We start from the raw sequence: 16,756 nt of genomic DNA, 5'->3' as shown, positions 1-16,756 counted from the left end.
ATCTGCCTGCCTCTGCCTCCTGAGTGCTGGGATTAAAGGTGTGTTTCACTACCACCCAGTCAAGACTTGATTTTAAAATGACCAAAGCAATGCAAAGATTTCATGTAGACAGATGAGCAGTAACTACAGAGAAAGCAACTGACTAAAGCTTATTTATAAGCCACACCCTAAATAAGTGTATGAGACAGAAAAAAAAAAAAGTTGAGGGCCATTGAGACAACAAAATAGGTAAAAATTACTTTCCACTCAAAGCTAATATCTTGAATTCAATCTAATAGCACACATCTTTAAAAAGCAAAAATGATGGATTCCACACCCCTATAGCGGGATTCATAGCAGATGTAATGCCACGCCAACCTACAGTGGGATGAGAGGCAGGGGCAGCAGAGTCACCTGGAAGTTTAAAGGTCAGCTTACCTGGAGTTCAAAGTTATAACAGAAACAGCATGGCAAAAACAAAAGAAAATGCCTCAACAGGAAGGAAGGTGAGAACTGACTCCTCGTCCTCTCACCTCCACACACAGGCAGCAAACCACAAATGCCCACACTCACCTCTCTCTCTCTCTCTTTCTCTCTCTCTCTCTCTCTGGCGCGCGCGCGCGCGCGCGCGCACGCGCGCACACACACACACACACACACACATACACACACACACACACACACAGAGAGAGAGAGAGAGAGAGAGGAGAGAGAGGAGAGAGAGAGAGAGAGAGAGAGAGAGAGAGAGAGAGAGAGAGAGAGAGAGAGAGAGAGGCAGGCACACTGGCATGTGCACTCAACTTCAAAGTATTTTTTAAAGAATGAAAACTACAGTTATACTCTTGCACTATGGGTGGAACTATACCTGTGCATCATCTGCAAGTCTCACGGATATATCAAGCTATGTGATTATCTGGTAGCCTTTGCATTTAACAAAATAGCATGACACCTTTTATATGTAAATGCTATGTGATAGACTATTTCAGCTAGACACATATTGTATTATGAAATTCATATTTTCAATCATTCAATTCCATTATCAACTGAAATTTTGTTTAGTATGTGAATTTTTTTTGAAATGTATAGTGAATAGGATGTTGCACTGGTGGCAATTCATCATGGAGCACAATAAAATTAATTTGACCCCCAAAAAATACAGTTATACAAATTCCATCATCAGTCTAAAAGTGATACTTCAGATTTATGTTTGAATGGTTTTAACTGCACAAGAGAAAAACAGAGGGAGAAATAATTTCAACAATGAGATCAAAAGGTTACTAAGTAGTTGTGTTTAGAGTGGAAGACACACTTGTAGAAATGAAATGTTCTGTTGTGCTACAATGGGAACACTCCAGTAGTATTGAGTTCTTTAGCATTTCTCTATGGAGTAGTTAACCTCATGCACCCCCAAGAAAGGCTAATGCTTTGACAAAAGACTGAGCCACAAACAGTATGACAATGACTTCAGGATAGAAAAATGGCTTGTGCTTGAGGCAAACAATTACGGGAGATATTTTAACAGTTGCAACGAGGAATTGCCACATGTTAAAACTGATGTCTACAGCTATGAACAAGGTTACAATGTCCTCCAGAAAGTAAACAACTTTATACCAGCTGAACGTGAAAGGTGAAGAGCCATGTTGAAATTTACCAAATACATTGAATGTCAATATTGTAACTTCAATGATATGCAAACTGTAGCATAAAGAATATATATACTTTGCTGGGCGTCAGTAGCGCACACCTTTAATCCCAGCACTCCGGAGGCAGGGTCAGGCAGATCTCTGTGAGTTCGAGGCCAGCCTGGTCATCAGAGCGAGTGCCAGGACAAGCTCCAAAGCCACAGAGAAACCCTGTCTCGAAAAACCAAAAAAAAAAAAAAAAAAAAAAAAAGAATATATATACTGCTTTACCTCACAGAATGCCCAGAAAGTTCTTCCAAAGTGTTCTCAGAGTCCAGAGTCTGCTCATAGTCTCTAACAGCAAGTTTGCTGCCAGTCCCGAGTTTCTTTCCCTGATGGGAGCCACGCTCTGAGTCAGACTGTACTTTCTCCTCATCAATACGTGAGCTCTGAGCATTTCCAGTGAATGAATCCAACCCTGGAAAGCAAATTTTTGTAAGCAAATTTCCAACAGTAGACTTACTGAGATAGCTGATAAAAAAATTTCAGTAATAAAAGTACAAATTGGACTATTTAAAAATTAATTTATATTTAAAACTTATTTTCCACATCTAGAATAAAGCAGTTTATTTTTCTGCCTCCATTTAAGGAAATGGATGTTACAGTACATGGCTGTAATTCCAGAGTCTGATATTCTACATACCTGAAGTACCTAGATTAGTCAAATTTACAGCAGCAGAGGCTGCCAATGGCTGGGGAGGGAAGAGTGGATCTGTAGTGGTGATGTTTGCAATGACAAATGTAGATTTCATGTCACTGAACCATACCGTCTGAGATAGATTTAAATGACTAGGTTTTTTGTTTGTTTTTTTTTTTCAAGATGGCATCTTATGTAGCCCAGGCTGTCCGCTATCTCACTATGTGGCTGAGGAAGACCTTGAACTTCTGATCTTCCTGTCTCTACCTCCCGAGTACTGGGATTACAGGAATGCACCATCACACCACATATTTTGTAGTGCAGGGATCAAATCTAGGGCTTTGTATATTCTAGGCAAGGACACATACTCTACCAACTGAGTTACTTTCTCAGCCTGATAAAATTCTAGTATGTATCATTATTATTATTATTATTATTATTATTATTATTATAGTTTTTCTGAGACAGTCTCTGTACACAGTCCAGCTATCCTGGAACTCACTATGTAGACAAGGCTGGACTCAAACTCAAAGATCTATCTACCTCTGCCTCAGGAGTGCAAGGATTAAAAACATGTCCCCAACACACCCAGCTATGTATATTATTTTACCACAATGAAATTGTGAAATGTTAGCACTGGAGTCTTTACACATGGAAATTATAGGCAATTAAAACTTTTTCAAATTTAGTTTCTTATACTGACCAGTTAGTTTCTTCCTGAATTCCTAGTCCACCTCACATTTTCAACTTGATAAACAGTTTATCTTTTCAATTAGGAAAAAAACTTATTAAAAAAAAAGAAAAATCACTCCAAAGCTTGAAACCATTTTGTGAGCTAAGAAGCTTTTGCATGATCATTATGTCTCCCTAGGTGTAGGTGTATAGACCAAATATGGGACTGGGAAGATCGCTCACTGGGCAAAATGCTTGCTACCCATCCATGAAGACCCATGTAAAACCAGGCATGGTAGCATACATCTGTAATCACAGCATGTAAACAGTAAGATGGAAGAAGAGAATCCTCAGAAGCTCACGAGACAGCTAGCTTGCTGTGCTCACTGTCAAACATCAAGAGACTCTATCTCAAGGTGGAAGGGAGAACTAAACCCAAGGTTGTAGGCTGACCTTCACACACAGACATGTATCATGCATATACATATAGTGATTTTTTTTCTAATTGAGAAGAACTACAGACATTGGCAGGTATCTCAATCACTCAAAAATGTACTGAGTGCCAACAGGAGCAACTACTATGCTAAGTATTGTAACACACACATTATTCCAGTAATTCCTCAAGCTCTTCAGAATCACCATATGAACTCTTGTCTGCTTTATTGATGAGGACCACATTTGATGATGCCTAGAAATGTACATGATACACTACCAAGTTCTTTGTTTGTTTAAAACAGTTTCAAAGCAATATTATTTGCATAATAATATTGTTTTTGTTTTAAAAGAAAGGCATTTGTGGCTTCGTGTATATATTGTGAAAAGCCATCAAAAATTATAATAGTAGTTACCTCTGAACAGAAGGATTAAGCATGACTTGTACTTCTTTTTCTAACTTGTATTTATTAGTGTATGTGTATGTGTATGAAAGAGAAAGAGAATGTGCACACATACAAGAGTTCAGATACAGCAATCAGAGGACAACTCTGTGTCCTCTCTGTTCACCTTTAGATGGGTTCCAGGGATATGTCTAACCCATATGTCAGAATTGTACAGCAGGTACTTTTACCCATCTCCATATTTTTCTGGCCCTGATTTGTATTTCTTGAATGAGTATCTGAAATTCTTAAAATTTTAAATTATGTATTTCATTTATATTAAAATACAAAATGAAAAAAATGCAAAATTAAAGAACACAAAACATATTAAAAAGTTTGACAAAAGATTATAATTACAAATGTAAATGCTATATACATTTTCACAAATAAATTTATCTACTACTTATAGAATCAAACTATAACTTTAGGTCACTACCACAAAACCACTGAGAAGAGAAAAAGTCATCAAGTCGAATTCTGCTTACAGTCTATCTTATCCTGTCTTCCTTTCTTTCCTTTAGAAGCACATGAACGAGATGACAAAGCAGACTGAGCTCCTGAGGAATGCTGAGAGGCGCCGTCCACAGAGGAAAGATCGAAGGCAGACTTTCTGCTGGAGTGGTCCTCCTGAATGCCTAAGTTGCTACCACCAATTCTGGTAAGGAGAAAGTAACAGGTTAAAGAAAAAAAATTAAAAGTCTGAGGTCACAAATTCTATTTCAAAGGAGCTCTGAATACCTCGAGCAGATGCCACAAGCAAAGCTTACCCTCTTGAGTAGAAAAAGCAACAACAACAAACATATAACAAAAGGTACGGAGATTAAATAGTTGCAGACATGCCAACAAACAGTGTAAATATCTGATCGTTTTATCAGTTTTCAAAGGATCTCTATGGCTCAGTTTACTACTCAGAAGATTTTCAGATGAGTTGTTTGATGAAGTGAAGCCAAATAAAATAATGCTTCAGGCCTAGAGATGTAGCTTAGTTGGCAGTATCTGGGTAGCATGCATGAGTGTTGGGCTTGGTCCACAGAACCCCAAAACCTAGGGAGGTGGAAACAGGAGAACCAGAAGTTCAAGGCCAACCTGGGCTACATAAACCCTATTTTAAAAAACAAAAAGAAAAAAGAAATATTTCAGACATATATGAGAAAAAAATAGGATGTTGACTGTGGGAAAATGTGGCCTCAATTCCTACTCAAATTTATACTTTTATATAGCACAATTATTTTTCCTCTGATACACTTAGAGAAGAATAATTTAATATATTCTACTTTAACAGTAAAATGCATCAAATCATATTGATTGATGATATTAATCTCACCACAATTAAATCCTTAAAAACCTTAATTTAAAAATCTAATCCTTGGGTTCAAATAATTTTTTTCTGAAGATTTATTTATTCATGTATATGTGTGCTGTTTTCATGCATCTTAGAAGCGAGAATCAGGCTGCACTGCAGGTCGTGAGCCACCATGTGGGTGCTGGGAATCAATCTCAGGACCTCTGCAAGAGCAGTCAGTGCTCTGAACCACTGAGCCATCTCTCCAGTCCCATTCCCCATTGGGTTCAAATTTTAAACTACAATTTTCCTGTTATGCTTTTATACATATTCATTTCTACTATTCCAGGTAGTAGAAAATTACAACTAATTTTTATAAGATTATTTAGTAATTTTGGGGGGCTATACTTTATGATATACATAAAAAAGATACTGAATAGGAAGAATTATAAATTTACATGGTAATAAAATTTAGGGAACAAAACTCTAGAAAAGCCAAATTCATTTTGTGATTTCTGTACAATTTATCCTCTATTCTTCCATATCCTCTCTAAAACAGGTATTCTTAGAATATATTTCCCAAATCAGGCTATTGTAAAATGAGTTATAAAGGGAAATCCTTGTATCCTTTCAGTGTCTTGCATATTAAGGGTCCAATAATCATCAGTTGTTGTAATCTATCTTTTCAAAGCTTAGATGTTGAGTGGATGTCAAAGTTTTAGATGTTTTCTTGATTTAAAAAATTATTACTTAGGATCACAAAGTTAAATGTCTACCTTATTTTCCTCATCCACCACAAAAACAAATTTTTACACTCCATATATTAATATGTAGAGATACTTTGTTTATGATCTAATAAAGCTTGCCTGAAGATCAGAGTACAAAGCTAGCCACAGCCATAGAGGCCAGGCAGTGGTGGTGCACACCTTTAATCCCAGCACTTGGGAAACAGAAGCAGATGTATCTCTGGAGTTCAAGGCCACCCTGGGCTACATGATAGTGAATCAGTCTAAAAGAGAAACAGAACTTGCACCTTTAATCCGAGCACTAGAGAGTAATATAAAACAGGAGCTCAGGGCCTCAGTCTTTATTCCGTCTGCAGTCTCAGAGTGTCTGAGTAGTAGTGAAGTCAGGAGCAGTCTGAGGTTAGGTGGATAGTCCCTTCTAACTGAGCACTGGCAGAGATGAGAACTCTCTATTGGGTGGCTGCTTTGCTCATCTGATCTTCAGTTTGAACCCCAATATCTGTCTCTGGGTTTTTATTATTTGTGCTACATACATATATATGTTTCAAGACTATTTCCCAATGCTATCCTCTGTGGGAAATTCACAAATTGACTTATAATCTGTATTAGGTCCTGTGTAAGTATTCTCTGTTCTACTCGACAGGTGTTGTGGCACTCTCAGGTAACCCCAACATACTCACAATTGGAGGAAGGAGAATCAAGACTTTAAGATCATCCTTGGCAACATGAGACAATCAAAAAAGAAAAGAAAAATGTGTATTTCACTAAATATCTGTAAGGACCTTGTGAGGTAAGCAGGTTCACCATTATGCAGAAATACAAACAAGCACTAATCAAGGAGCCAAGCAACAACTCATGGAGTCTGCATGCAGATTCTGGTCTACAGCCATATAGCCTTTATACGTCAGTCAATAAGCAAGATGGGACTTATATTCTGATTGGAGTCATTTATACAATTTTTTCTACTCAAAACTTTATTGCTATCAAATTCTTACTGAGATTCCAGAGTTGGTTTTTTTTCTGTCAGTGTCCCACTTCCTGGAGAGGAGACAAAATCATCTTCATAGGAAATAATGCTGAGTGGGGTTGTGGTGGCATTGAAAGGCCGTGATGCCAATGTTCCTCTGTCTTCAAACCCTATCAAAAGAAATCATTGTGGTGTGGTTAAAAACAAAATGAAATTTAGAAATACAAGCAAAGCATTCTCTAGCATGGAGTTATTAATCTAAAAAATGGACAATTTCATTTGCTTTTACAGTTCATCTTTTCAGCTTGCTTTCTTACTAGCGATATAGACTTTTTTTTTGGTTTTGGTGTTTGGTTTTCCTGAGACAGGGTTTCTCTGTGTAGCCCTGGATGTCCTGGAACTATCTCTGTAGACCAAACTGGCCTCAAACTCACACAGATATGCCTGCCTCTGCTTCCTGAATGCTGAAATTAAAGGCATGGGCCACTATGGCTGGCTGTTTTCATTTCTTTTCAGGAAAAGTTTGAAAATCAATAAGCATAATGAAACTACTGTATCCATTACTAGCTTTAACAATGACCAATACAAAAGCAAGCTAGCTTCAATTAAACAATCTATTTCTCTCTTCTACTGTGATCCTACAGATTTTGAAGCAAATCCCAAATAACATTTCATCTCCAAATATTTTAATGTAACTATAAATTTTTAATGATGATCTAATATAAGAATTTAAGAATGAAACCAATGTTCTTATTAAGAAGAAGAATGTCAAGATGAAGATGACCCAGCAGTCAAGAGCACTGATACTCTTCCAGAGGTCCTGGGTTCCATTCTCAGCACCCACAGAGCAGCTCACTATCACTGTAACTCCAGTTCCAGAGGCTTCAACACTCTCTTACGGCCCTGCTAACACCGAGCACACACAGACATACATTCAGGCAAACCACCCATATACATAAAATAAAATTAAAGTATTGATTTAAGCACTTTGCTTTTATCAAAACAAAACAAAAGAGCATTAGAATCAGAAGGAATTTACAATGACAACTGCCTTTGTTTGCTTGCTGTGATAGATACCTTAACTAAACACAGCCTGGGGAGGAAAGGATTTACCTTACCAACACTTCCAGGTCACAATCCATAACTGAGGGAAATCGGGAGGTACTCAAGCAGGAGCAGAGGCAGGAATGGCAAAGGAAGGCTGCTTACTGGCTTGCTCTATTGCTCACAGACTCAAGTTCAACTAGTGTTTTGTTTTGAATATAGCCTAGGCCCACACAGGGATAGTACCACCCACAGTGGGCTGGGCCTTTCTATATCAACCAATAAAACAAGACAATGCTCCACAGACATGCTCACAAGCCAGTCTGACCTAGGCAAATCCTCAAGAGAGGTTCTCTCATCCCTGGTGACTTTTGTTTGTGTCAAGATGAAAACAAAAACTAACCAGGACAACCACCAATATAAATAAAGTAGCTAAACAAAAGAGAGTAATTATTAACATAAGTTGTCACAAGACCATAAAGTGCCTAAATGTGAATTTTAGGAAAACACAATGTAATATTCAGTTGAACATAAGAACAGATGGAATCAACTCATTGGTCAAATAATCTGTTCCACTAACAGAGTAAAAATCTACAACCTAGGAATTCTAAGGTTACGTTATTATTATACATTATAGACTCACCTATAATGAAAATAGAAAGGGACATAACCGAAGGAATTAATGTTGCCACAGAAAAAGAAAGCTGTGTTACAAGATTTCAATATTAAGAAAGACCATGGGTTAAAGGAGAAAGAAAATTATGAAATAATTGTCTTATATAGTATAAGTCTATTTTTCTCACCTTTGCCATACAACTGATATGACTTGGTAAAAATATTAATGACACTGTGTGGACTTCCCTTTGCCAGTTCTTCCCATGGTCCCTTACTTTGTGTACCACCTATGTGGCCCAAAAGTGGCAAGAATTTCTCAGCTTCCTTCTGAAACTCTTTGATGGGTTCATACGCGGTTCTCTCTCCAGCACAGTAGTCTTTTTCCTTTAAGATCTCTGCGACCTTCAGAAGTGTCCGTGCATCCCGGCCTCCTTCTTCCTCAGAGAGACTCCCTTCACTAAGAAGCGGCCCTTCACTGACGGAGTCTATGCTGGAACAAAGAGATCTTTTGGCTCTTTCTTGAGAACAGACTTGTATATCAGAACAGGAGTCAGCCTGCCTCTTACACAACTGTGCCAGCAACCCTCCTGGTTTAGGACTAGGGGATGTCATTCGGAAGCTTGATATGGCACTTTGGGGTCTGATCATCTCAGGAAGTTTTTTAAATTCACTAAGATTGCCTACACCAGGAAGATCATCATCAAAAGTTGCATGAGATACACAGGTTCCCAGCATCTTCTGAATTCGAGCAGAGAAAACATCTTCAATGTCCTCTTTCACAGGTGGACTGACAGCTTTAGTCCACAGTCCGTTCTCTTGAGGTGCCTGCTTCACATACTCAGTGGTCCACACTGACCCATAGTTAATGCTGGCCCCAGCTAGTTTCTTAGCTTCACTTTCAATTCTGCTAGACAGAGAAGCAGCTGTTGCTTTCAAGGCTTCAATACGATCCAGTTTACTCTTATATTGGCTGGTACTAGGTTTTAACAAGGCATCTGGATGAGGAGCTTGTGAGGTTAGATATGGTTGAGGTGTGAAAGTTAACGGTCCTGAAGTCTTATTATGACTCTTCTTGGCTGGTAAAACAGAGTCATAGTCCTTGCGCAAAATTCCTACATGCTCAAGATTCAAGAGATGGGAGAGTAAATTTTCAGCCGTTCCAACAAGTGGCTGTGCTTGAGAACTGTGAACTCGTGGACTCAACCTGTCAGGCTGCATCCATGTAGATTCCATCAAGTCTCTTCTGGTAATAGAAATCACAATTTTAATTAATACAGTAATCCATATGTGGCTTTGTTGTTTGTTTGTCTACAGTGCTAGCAATTGAGTCCAGAGACTCGCTCATGCTGGGCAAGTATTATACAATGAATCTATATCTCCAGTCTAAACCATCATTTAAAAAGGGGGAAAGGGGCTCTCTGATCATAAGAACACTATACATACACTTCCAGAAAAAAAGGCAAAAGGTTTGGGAGTGAGAGATTAGTCAGAAACAACCAATCAAAAAGCCATTGTTATCTTTGGTAGTTGGTTTACAATTATATCCTTGCTAACATTATCTATATGCATGTTGTGTTTTTGTTATCGTGTTTGCACAAAATGGTATGTCACTACTTGTACTGTTTTGCAAACTGCTTTCTTCAAATAAAAGGTCTTATTTTTTCCAATGTCTACTTAAAACTCTTCAGACAAGCTTCCTTAGAACAATACCTCTATCCAACCCTTTAAAAATAATAAATAAAAGAGAAATGCTTAAGATTGCTTAATATTGGGACCCATCAAATGACTCAGCAGGTAAAAGCTGAGTCGGGAAGAGCAGTCAATACTCTTAACCTCTAAGCCATCTCTCCAGCTCTTGGTTTGTTTCTTAACATCATTTAGAATCAGAAACTCAGAAAAAGGCAAAAATTATACGCATGACACCAGCCTAGGTCTGACAATGATGATATGGACAGTAGTATCTAAACAAAAGTGTTCATAACAAAAAAATAGTAGTTTATTAATTTATAATTTAAGTTTAAAATACATTTAGAACATTAAACAAATCATATATTTCTCTTACTAAGTATACAAACTGGTTAAAAGTACTGGCTTTTAAAGTCAGATTGCCAGAGGCAGGCAGGTCTCTGTTGTGAGTTCAAGGCCAGTCTGGTCTACAAAGTAAGTTCTAGGACAGCCAGGGCTGTCTCGAAAAACAAAACAACAATAAAGTCAGATTGCCTATGTTCAAACCCACTTCCACAACTAACCTTTTGATTTTGAGAAGGTTTAATTAAAGTCTAGACTTCATTTCTCTTCTCTGTAGAACAGTAATAACAACAGTGCTTAGGGCTGTCAACATGCCTCAGTATTAAACCACTTACCTAAAAGGCACAGGCACTGGGCTTCATCCTAGCTTTACAAAACAAATAAAATCAAACTAAAACCCAGTGTTTTTCACTACAAGGATTCAATCAGCTCCAGGCCTCATAAAACAATAAATGCCATCAATCATTGGGGACTAGAGAGATGGCTCTGAGGTTAAAAGCACTGGCTGCTCTTCCAAAGGACCTGTGTTCAATTCCCAGCATTCACATCAGGCACCTCACAAGAAACTGACCATCTCTGCAGACACCAGCAATGGGATTTGAGTGAGTGAGTGAGTGAGTGAGTGAGTGCGCGCGTGCGCGCGCGCGCGCGCGCACACACACACACACAGACACACACACACACACAGACACACCTAAAAATGATGCTTCTTGCTTTTATTAAGGACTCAGGTTTGGTTCCAAGCACCTACACAGTGACTCACAATGACTCCAGTTCGAGGGGATTCTCTTCCAACCTCCATGGTACTAGGAAAATATGTGGCATAGGTACTTTCATGCAGGGAAAATACTCATCTGCATAAAATAAATAAATATAAAAAACACCTTACATGTTATCAATATTACTTTCCTTTGGGTGAAAGAGGACCATGTGTTTTAACCTCAAATTGGAAAGAGATCTGATTTGTATTTGTGCATTCTCAAACTGTTTCAAATCTTTTTTTCTCTCTCAATGGTTATTGCTACAAAGTATAATTTAGAACCATCTATATCTTTGACTGTGATTTATCTATCCAAAAAACTGTATGTTGGGGTCAAAGGAGGCAAGAGTGCTACCACATGCATAAGGAATTGATATTGGCCCTGAATTAAAGGAAGGAAAAACTGAAAATCCAGAGGAGAGCACAGAGAATATAACTGTACATCATGTTCAGCTATTAGGTGAAGATATTTACCAAATATAAAATAAGTCTCATAAAAAGAACCTCAGTCATCTTTCATTCTCTCTCTCTCTCTCTCTCTCTCTCTCTCTCTCTCTCTACCTTGAAAGAGGCTGTGGAGGCTCTGACAGGGACAGGTCACTGCTGGAAGATGCACTTGGAGGACGTTCCTGTACTTTATTTTCTTTATCAGATTCTCCAGACGGTTGATACCCAGGTCTGGCCTAAGAGAAAAGGACATCGTGATCATAAAGGCATCTTCAGGCACACATAAGAAACTTATCAAGTCACTTTAACTTTTAAAAAAAGATCATAAAAGAGAGGTTTTTTCCTCCCTCAAATAAAATCACTTTATATTCAGTTGTCAGGTATAGCTCAGTGGCAGAGTTTACCTATATTATACCAGGTTGTGGGCTGGATCCTACACCACAGAAAACCAAACACAATAGCCACTACAATTAACAGCAAAACACCATCTAAAATCCAACAAGGACATTGTGATGGGAAGTAAAGCTTCTGTCAATTTAACAGAATTTAGACCAGAACAGAAATTAGGGCATGGGCCTCTAGGCAATCCTGTGAAGGATTATCTTGATTTTGTTGAGTTGGGAAAATCTGCCCACTGTGTGTGGCACCAATCCCTGGCTAGAACCCTTGACTGATTAAATGGAGAAAGCAAGCTAAGCTCCAGCACATGTCCATTACTGTTTACTTTCTGATTACAAATGTCATGTGACCAGCTGCTCCAAGCTCCTATACCCTGATTTCCCCTCCATGGTGGATTATACCCTTAAACTATGAGCCAGAAACTAAATAGACATTAATGTTAACAACATATTAAGATAAAATAGTATCCTTTATAAACCTCGGGTTATTTCATCTGGTAAGTAAAAAGAATATATATAGCCTTCTTGGAGTTGTATTTACTGATACTTGGAAGTAAAACAGTATGTTTACACACTCAGTTACAAGTCTTAAGAATATTAGCACTGGGTAGTGATGTTGCATTCCTTTAATCCCAGCACTCAGGAGGCAGAGACAGGAGAATCTCTGTGAGTTCAAGGCTAGCCTGGTCTACAGAGCGAGTCCCAAGACAGCCAGGGCTACACAGAAAAACTCTGTCTCAAAAAACAAATAAACATTAGCATAAGAATATGTCCTCACTTCAACACTGAACCCAAAACTAAATATTTCACTAACATAATTTTGGTTGTGTATTATAAACTAAGTATTCTCTCAATACTACAATGAAAACCAGGTAGGAGTATCAGAATGATGAAGATCTTTGGTAACCAATGTTAGAAACTCTTCAGCTCTTCCTTTTTATATTTTTCTCATTACTCTTTGCATGCAATAAACTTCATGAAAGATCTTGATTGCCATAACTATCACAGCATGTCTAAGTGCTAGGGGTGATAATTTTTCATCAGTTCAGAACAGCAAGCAAGCCTTCCTCACCGTGAATTACCCCACTTTGTGTTCCCATCACTACTAGTACCTGTGTTTCCTGTGTAACATGCTGATGAGCAGGCTCTTCAAGCAAAGTCTTTTCTAGTAGCAATTTGGAGTATGTTTCCTGTAGCCGCCTGGAGGCTGATAGGTCAGGAGGCACAGCTTTTGCTTTAGTGAAGGCTTCTCTCTGTCTCCGGTAGAGCTCCTGTAGCCGTTTATTCTTCTGTTCCGTGGCCTCCTTTTGAGCCTTCTTCTCTTCGTTTTGCTTCCTCCTCCTTTCCTCCTGCTGTCTGACAATGTACTGTCGCACCTCATCTGTGTCATAGTGGCGCTTTTTGGAGATGACAGGGGGATCCTCATTAGCCATTATTTTGTCAGGCTTCCTTTTCACTGGGCTGTGACTCCGAGGCACTTGTACAGGTGCCGATGACTTCTGATTCTGTAACTCTCCAATCTCTTGCCTCGCAGTTTGAGCTGCATGATCTAGCTGTAAGTCATCAAGAATGCCACGAATTTCAACTGGCAAAAAATCCTTGTTTAAGGCAGCTTTTTCCTCCTGTTTATTGTCTGGAAGGGATGGAGCTGATTTCACTGTGTTATTTTCAGACCGAACTCTACTTCTTGAACGTTCTGAGCTTCGTGGAAGATGTTTATGTGAAATATCCAACTTGGGGTCAGATTCTGCTCTTCCAATATGGCCCCCTAAAAGGCACAGACTGTTAGTTACACTAAAACTCCAGATTCATTCCTAAGATTTAACTAATAAGAAAATTTAGGAATTGTCCTTTATTTTAAATTCAGATTCAAATACCTATAATAGCCCAAAGAATATTGTTAGAATAAACTCCCTATTTTATATCAATAAAAGAGTTTCATTTATGCTCTTTCCTATATTTTATAACACATCTTTCAGAATTTCTGTAAAAAAGACAAATATTATAATCAATGGGAATATGTGACATGCATATTTAATTATTTTATGTGTGCATATTTAATTTTTCTCCCTCTTGAAAAACTTTATTTAAAAAAATCAATACTCTTACCACCAGGACTAAAAAAAAAAAAAGAAGCCAGGTGTGGTGAAGCACACCTATAACCCCAACACTGGGGAGGCAGAGGCAGAAAGATCAATGTCCTTGGCTACACAGTAAGCTCAGGGCCAGCCTGGCTACATGAGACTGCCTCCAAGCAACAACAAAACCTAACCTGGAAAACTCCTTAGAAATCTTTTTAAAACGTTAATAATTTTAAATGTTTTAAAGAGATCAAACTTGGAGGTACAGAGAAGGCTCAATGGCTAAGAGAAATGTCTGCACTTCCAGAAGACCTGGATTTGATTCTCAGCACTTACAACAGCAGCTCCCAACTGTCTGTTACTCCAGTTCTTCGGGATCTAACATTCATTTCTGAGACCAGATACACATGTGATATGCAGGCACACATGAAAGTAAAACACTCATACAAATAAAATAATGAATTTTTTTAAAGAAAGATCAAACTACACAAAATATAACTAGTGCAGACATGGAAAATACTGATTTATTTCTAAAAATTCTATACAATACTGACTCGTAGATGACACCATATTTAGATGAGTTTATCAGAGAATTTCTTTAAGTTTAGATTCCTGTTGATAAAGAAAAGATTAAAATTGGCCTCCTACATATCACATCTTAGGAACACCTATAAAACAAATCTCAAAAATATCTTAAAAGACTATTTTTAGAAAACAAGTAACAACTTCAGTAAGAAGTATAAAAAATACATTAACATTCCCTCCTATTAGAATATATCATTAGAAACACATAACATTCCCTTCTATTAGAATATCTTTTAGGTAGCCTGCTCTATTGTATGAAGTGCTAGATATTAAAAGTACTATCTGATTCCTAGGGAATATCACCTGCTGACTAAGAGTTGAACCTCTATGGCTCTTCAATGATAGCAGAACACAATAAATACATTACATATTCAAACAACCATTCTATCATCTACTATTTGCTGACATGGCTTAATGTCATAATGAGAATATGTATGAGTTCACTTGCAAGATGAAAGAAACAAAGAAAAAGAAATATAAAGTATATATTGACTGCAATATATTAAATCAGAGTTGATGACATTTCTTGCTTAATTGAGTTCAGGAACTTATATTAAGTGAGGCAAATTTCACTACTGAAAAGGAAAGCATGGCCTGTGGGAATTTTATGTTTCATTTCTAAAAGTTAGTACTTATGGAAAATATAGCTAGTTTTTTTTTTCCTTCCCCATGTGCATGCGTGCATGTTTGTATGTTTAGGCATACTTGTGTGGATATGCATGTATGGGGAGGAAGGTATGTGCACGTGGAAGCTAGGTTGGTGTCAGGAATCTTTGCTCTTCCATCTTATTCACTGAGGCAAAGTCTCTCAGTCTTAATGAGTGCTCACTTAGCACAGCTAGTCTTGGTAGCCAGCTTCCTCTAAGGATTCCCTTCTAAGACAGGAATCACAGGTGGGCCACTGGGGACCTGAACTCTGGTCCACATGCTTGCAAAGGAGACACTTTAACCACAGAACCACCTCCTGAGACCTGTAACTATTTTAAATAGCAGTCAACTACTGTAAGAGAGAGAGAGAGAGAGAGAGACAGACAGAGAGAGAGAGAGAGAGAGAGAGAGAGAGAGAGAGAGAGAGAGAGAGAATGAATTTGAAGGTCAAATTTAAGAAAGCCCTGAAGCTTAAAACAAATGTAGCTATACCTGACTACACATCTCTGAGGACGGAATTTTTCTCCAGACCTATCCAAGTCATCAACACCTCCTCTTTTTTGAGCTACACAAACAAGTTTAATGCAAAAATCTGCCATCATATTTTTACCTTCTAAGTAGTAAACAAGCAACCTTGATTTTTGCAACAATTTGAACTATATTCTCTCACCAAATTTAGCCATTCTTTCTCTTCCACTTCTGTCATTTGATGCTGGTCTTCGCTCTTTTTGCTCCATCTTGGGTGCAGGTCCCAGAATCTTCTTTACTAATTTTTGTCCATCTCGCCAAGAAGACGTACTTATCAAACGACTACTACCTAAAAATTAATTGCACCACATTTAAAACTTTCATTTTATCTCTAAGAAGGATATTTACTTGGTCATGTAGGTTTTACCACTTAAAGTCAAAAGGTCTGCCATTAAAAGTGAAATTTTTAGAGGCCAGAGAGATGGCTCAGCAGTTAAAGGCACTGGATGCTCTTCCAGAAGACCTCGGTTCTATTCTCAGCACTCACATGGAGAATCACAGCCATCTGCAACTCCTTTGTCCTCTGTGAGTACTAAACACACAACCATACGTGTAGGCAAAACACTCATACACGTAAATAAAAATAAATTTTAAAAATTTAAGTAAACCATCATATTGGTTAACAAATTTGATCAAATCTTTTTTTAAAAAAATTACATTTATTTTGGGAGGGGTTAGGGAGAATGTACAACAGCACAAATAAGGAGGTCAGAGAACAACTTGGAGTAGTCAGTCTACTTCTTTCTCTCTTTCACCACATGGGTCCTAGGAGTTAAACTCAG

General features: G+C 38.0%; 1 protein-coding gene across 1 annotated transcript in view; it reads right to left on the bottom strand.

The window, feature by feature from the left end:
• The window catches only part of Cep350 (centrosomal protein 350), a 135,879-nt gene that overhangs the window by 74,952 nt on the left and 44,171 nt on the right, over positions 1–16,756 (bottom strand). Inside the window, exons 9-15 of the mRNA XM_027417338.2 lie at positions 16,117–16,263; positions 13,245–13,900; positions 11,849–11,970; positions 8,688–9,742; positions 6,869–7,010; positions 4,331–4,500; positions 1,893–2,079 (exon numbers count right to left, since the gene is read on the bottom strand). Coding sequence (XP_027273139.1) covers positions 1,893–2,079; positions 4,331–4,500; positions 6,869–7,010; positions 8,688–9,742; positions 11,849–11,970; positions 13,245–13,900; positions 16,117–16,263 — 2,479 coding nt within the window. The remainder of the gene's footprint in view (positions 1–1,892; positions 2,080–4,330; positions 4,501–6,868; positions 7,011–8,687; positions 9,743–11,848; positions 11,971–13,244; positions 13,901–16,116; positions 16,264–16,756) is intronic.

Source organism: Cricetulus griseus, chromosome 5, assembly GCF_003668045.3.
Source record: "Cricetulus griseus strain 17A/GY chromosome 5, alternate assembly CriGri-PICRH-1.0, whole genome shotgun sequence".
Lineage (NCBI taxonomy): Eukaryota > Metazoa > Chordata > Mammalia > Rodentia > Cricetidae > Cricetulus > Cricetulus griseus.
This window is presented reverse-complemented; position numbering and strand designations above follow the sequence as displayed.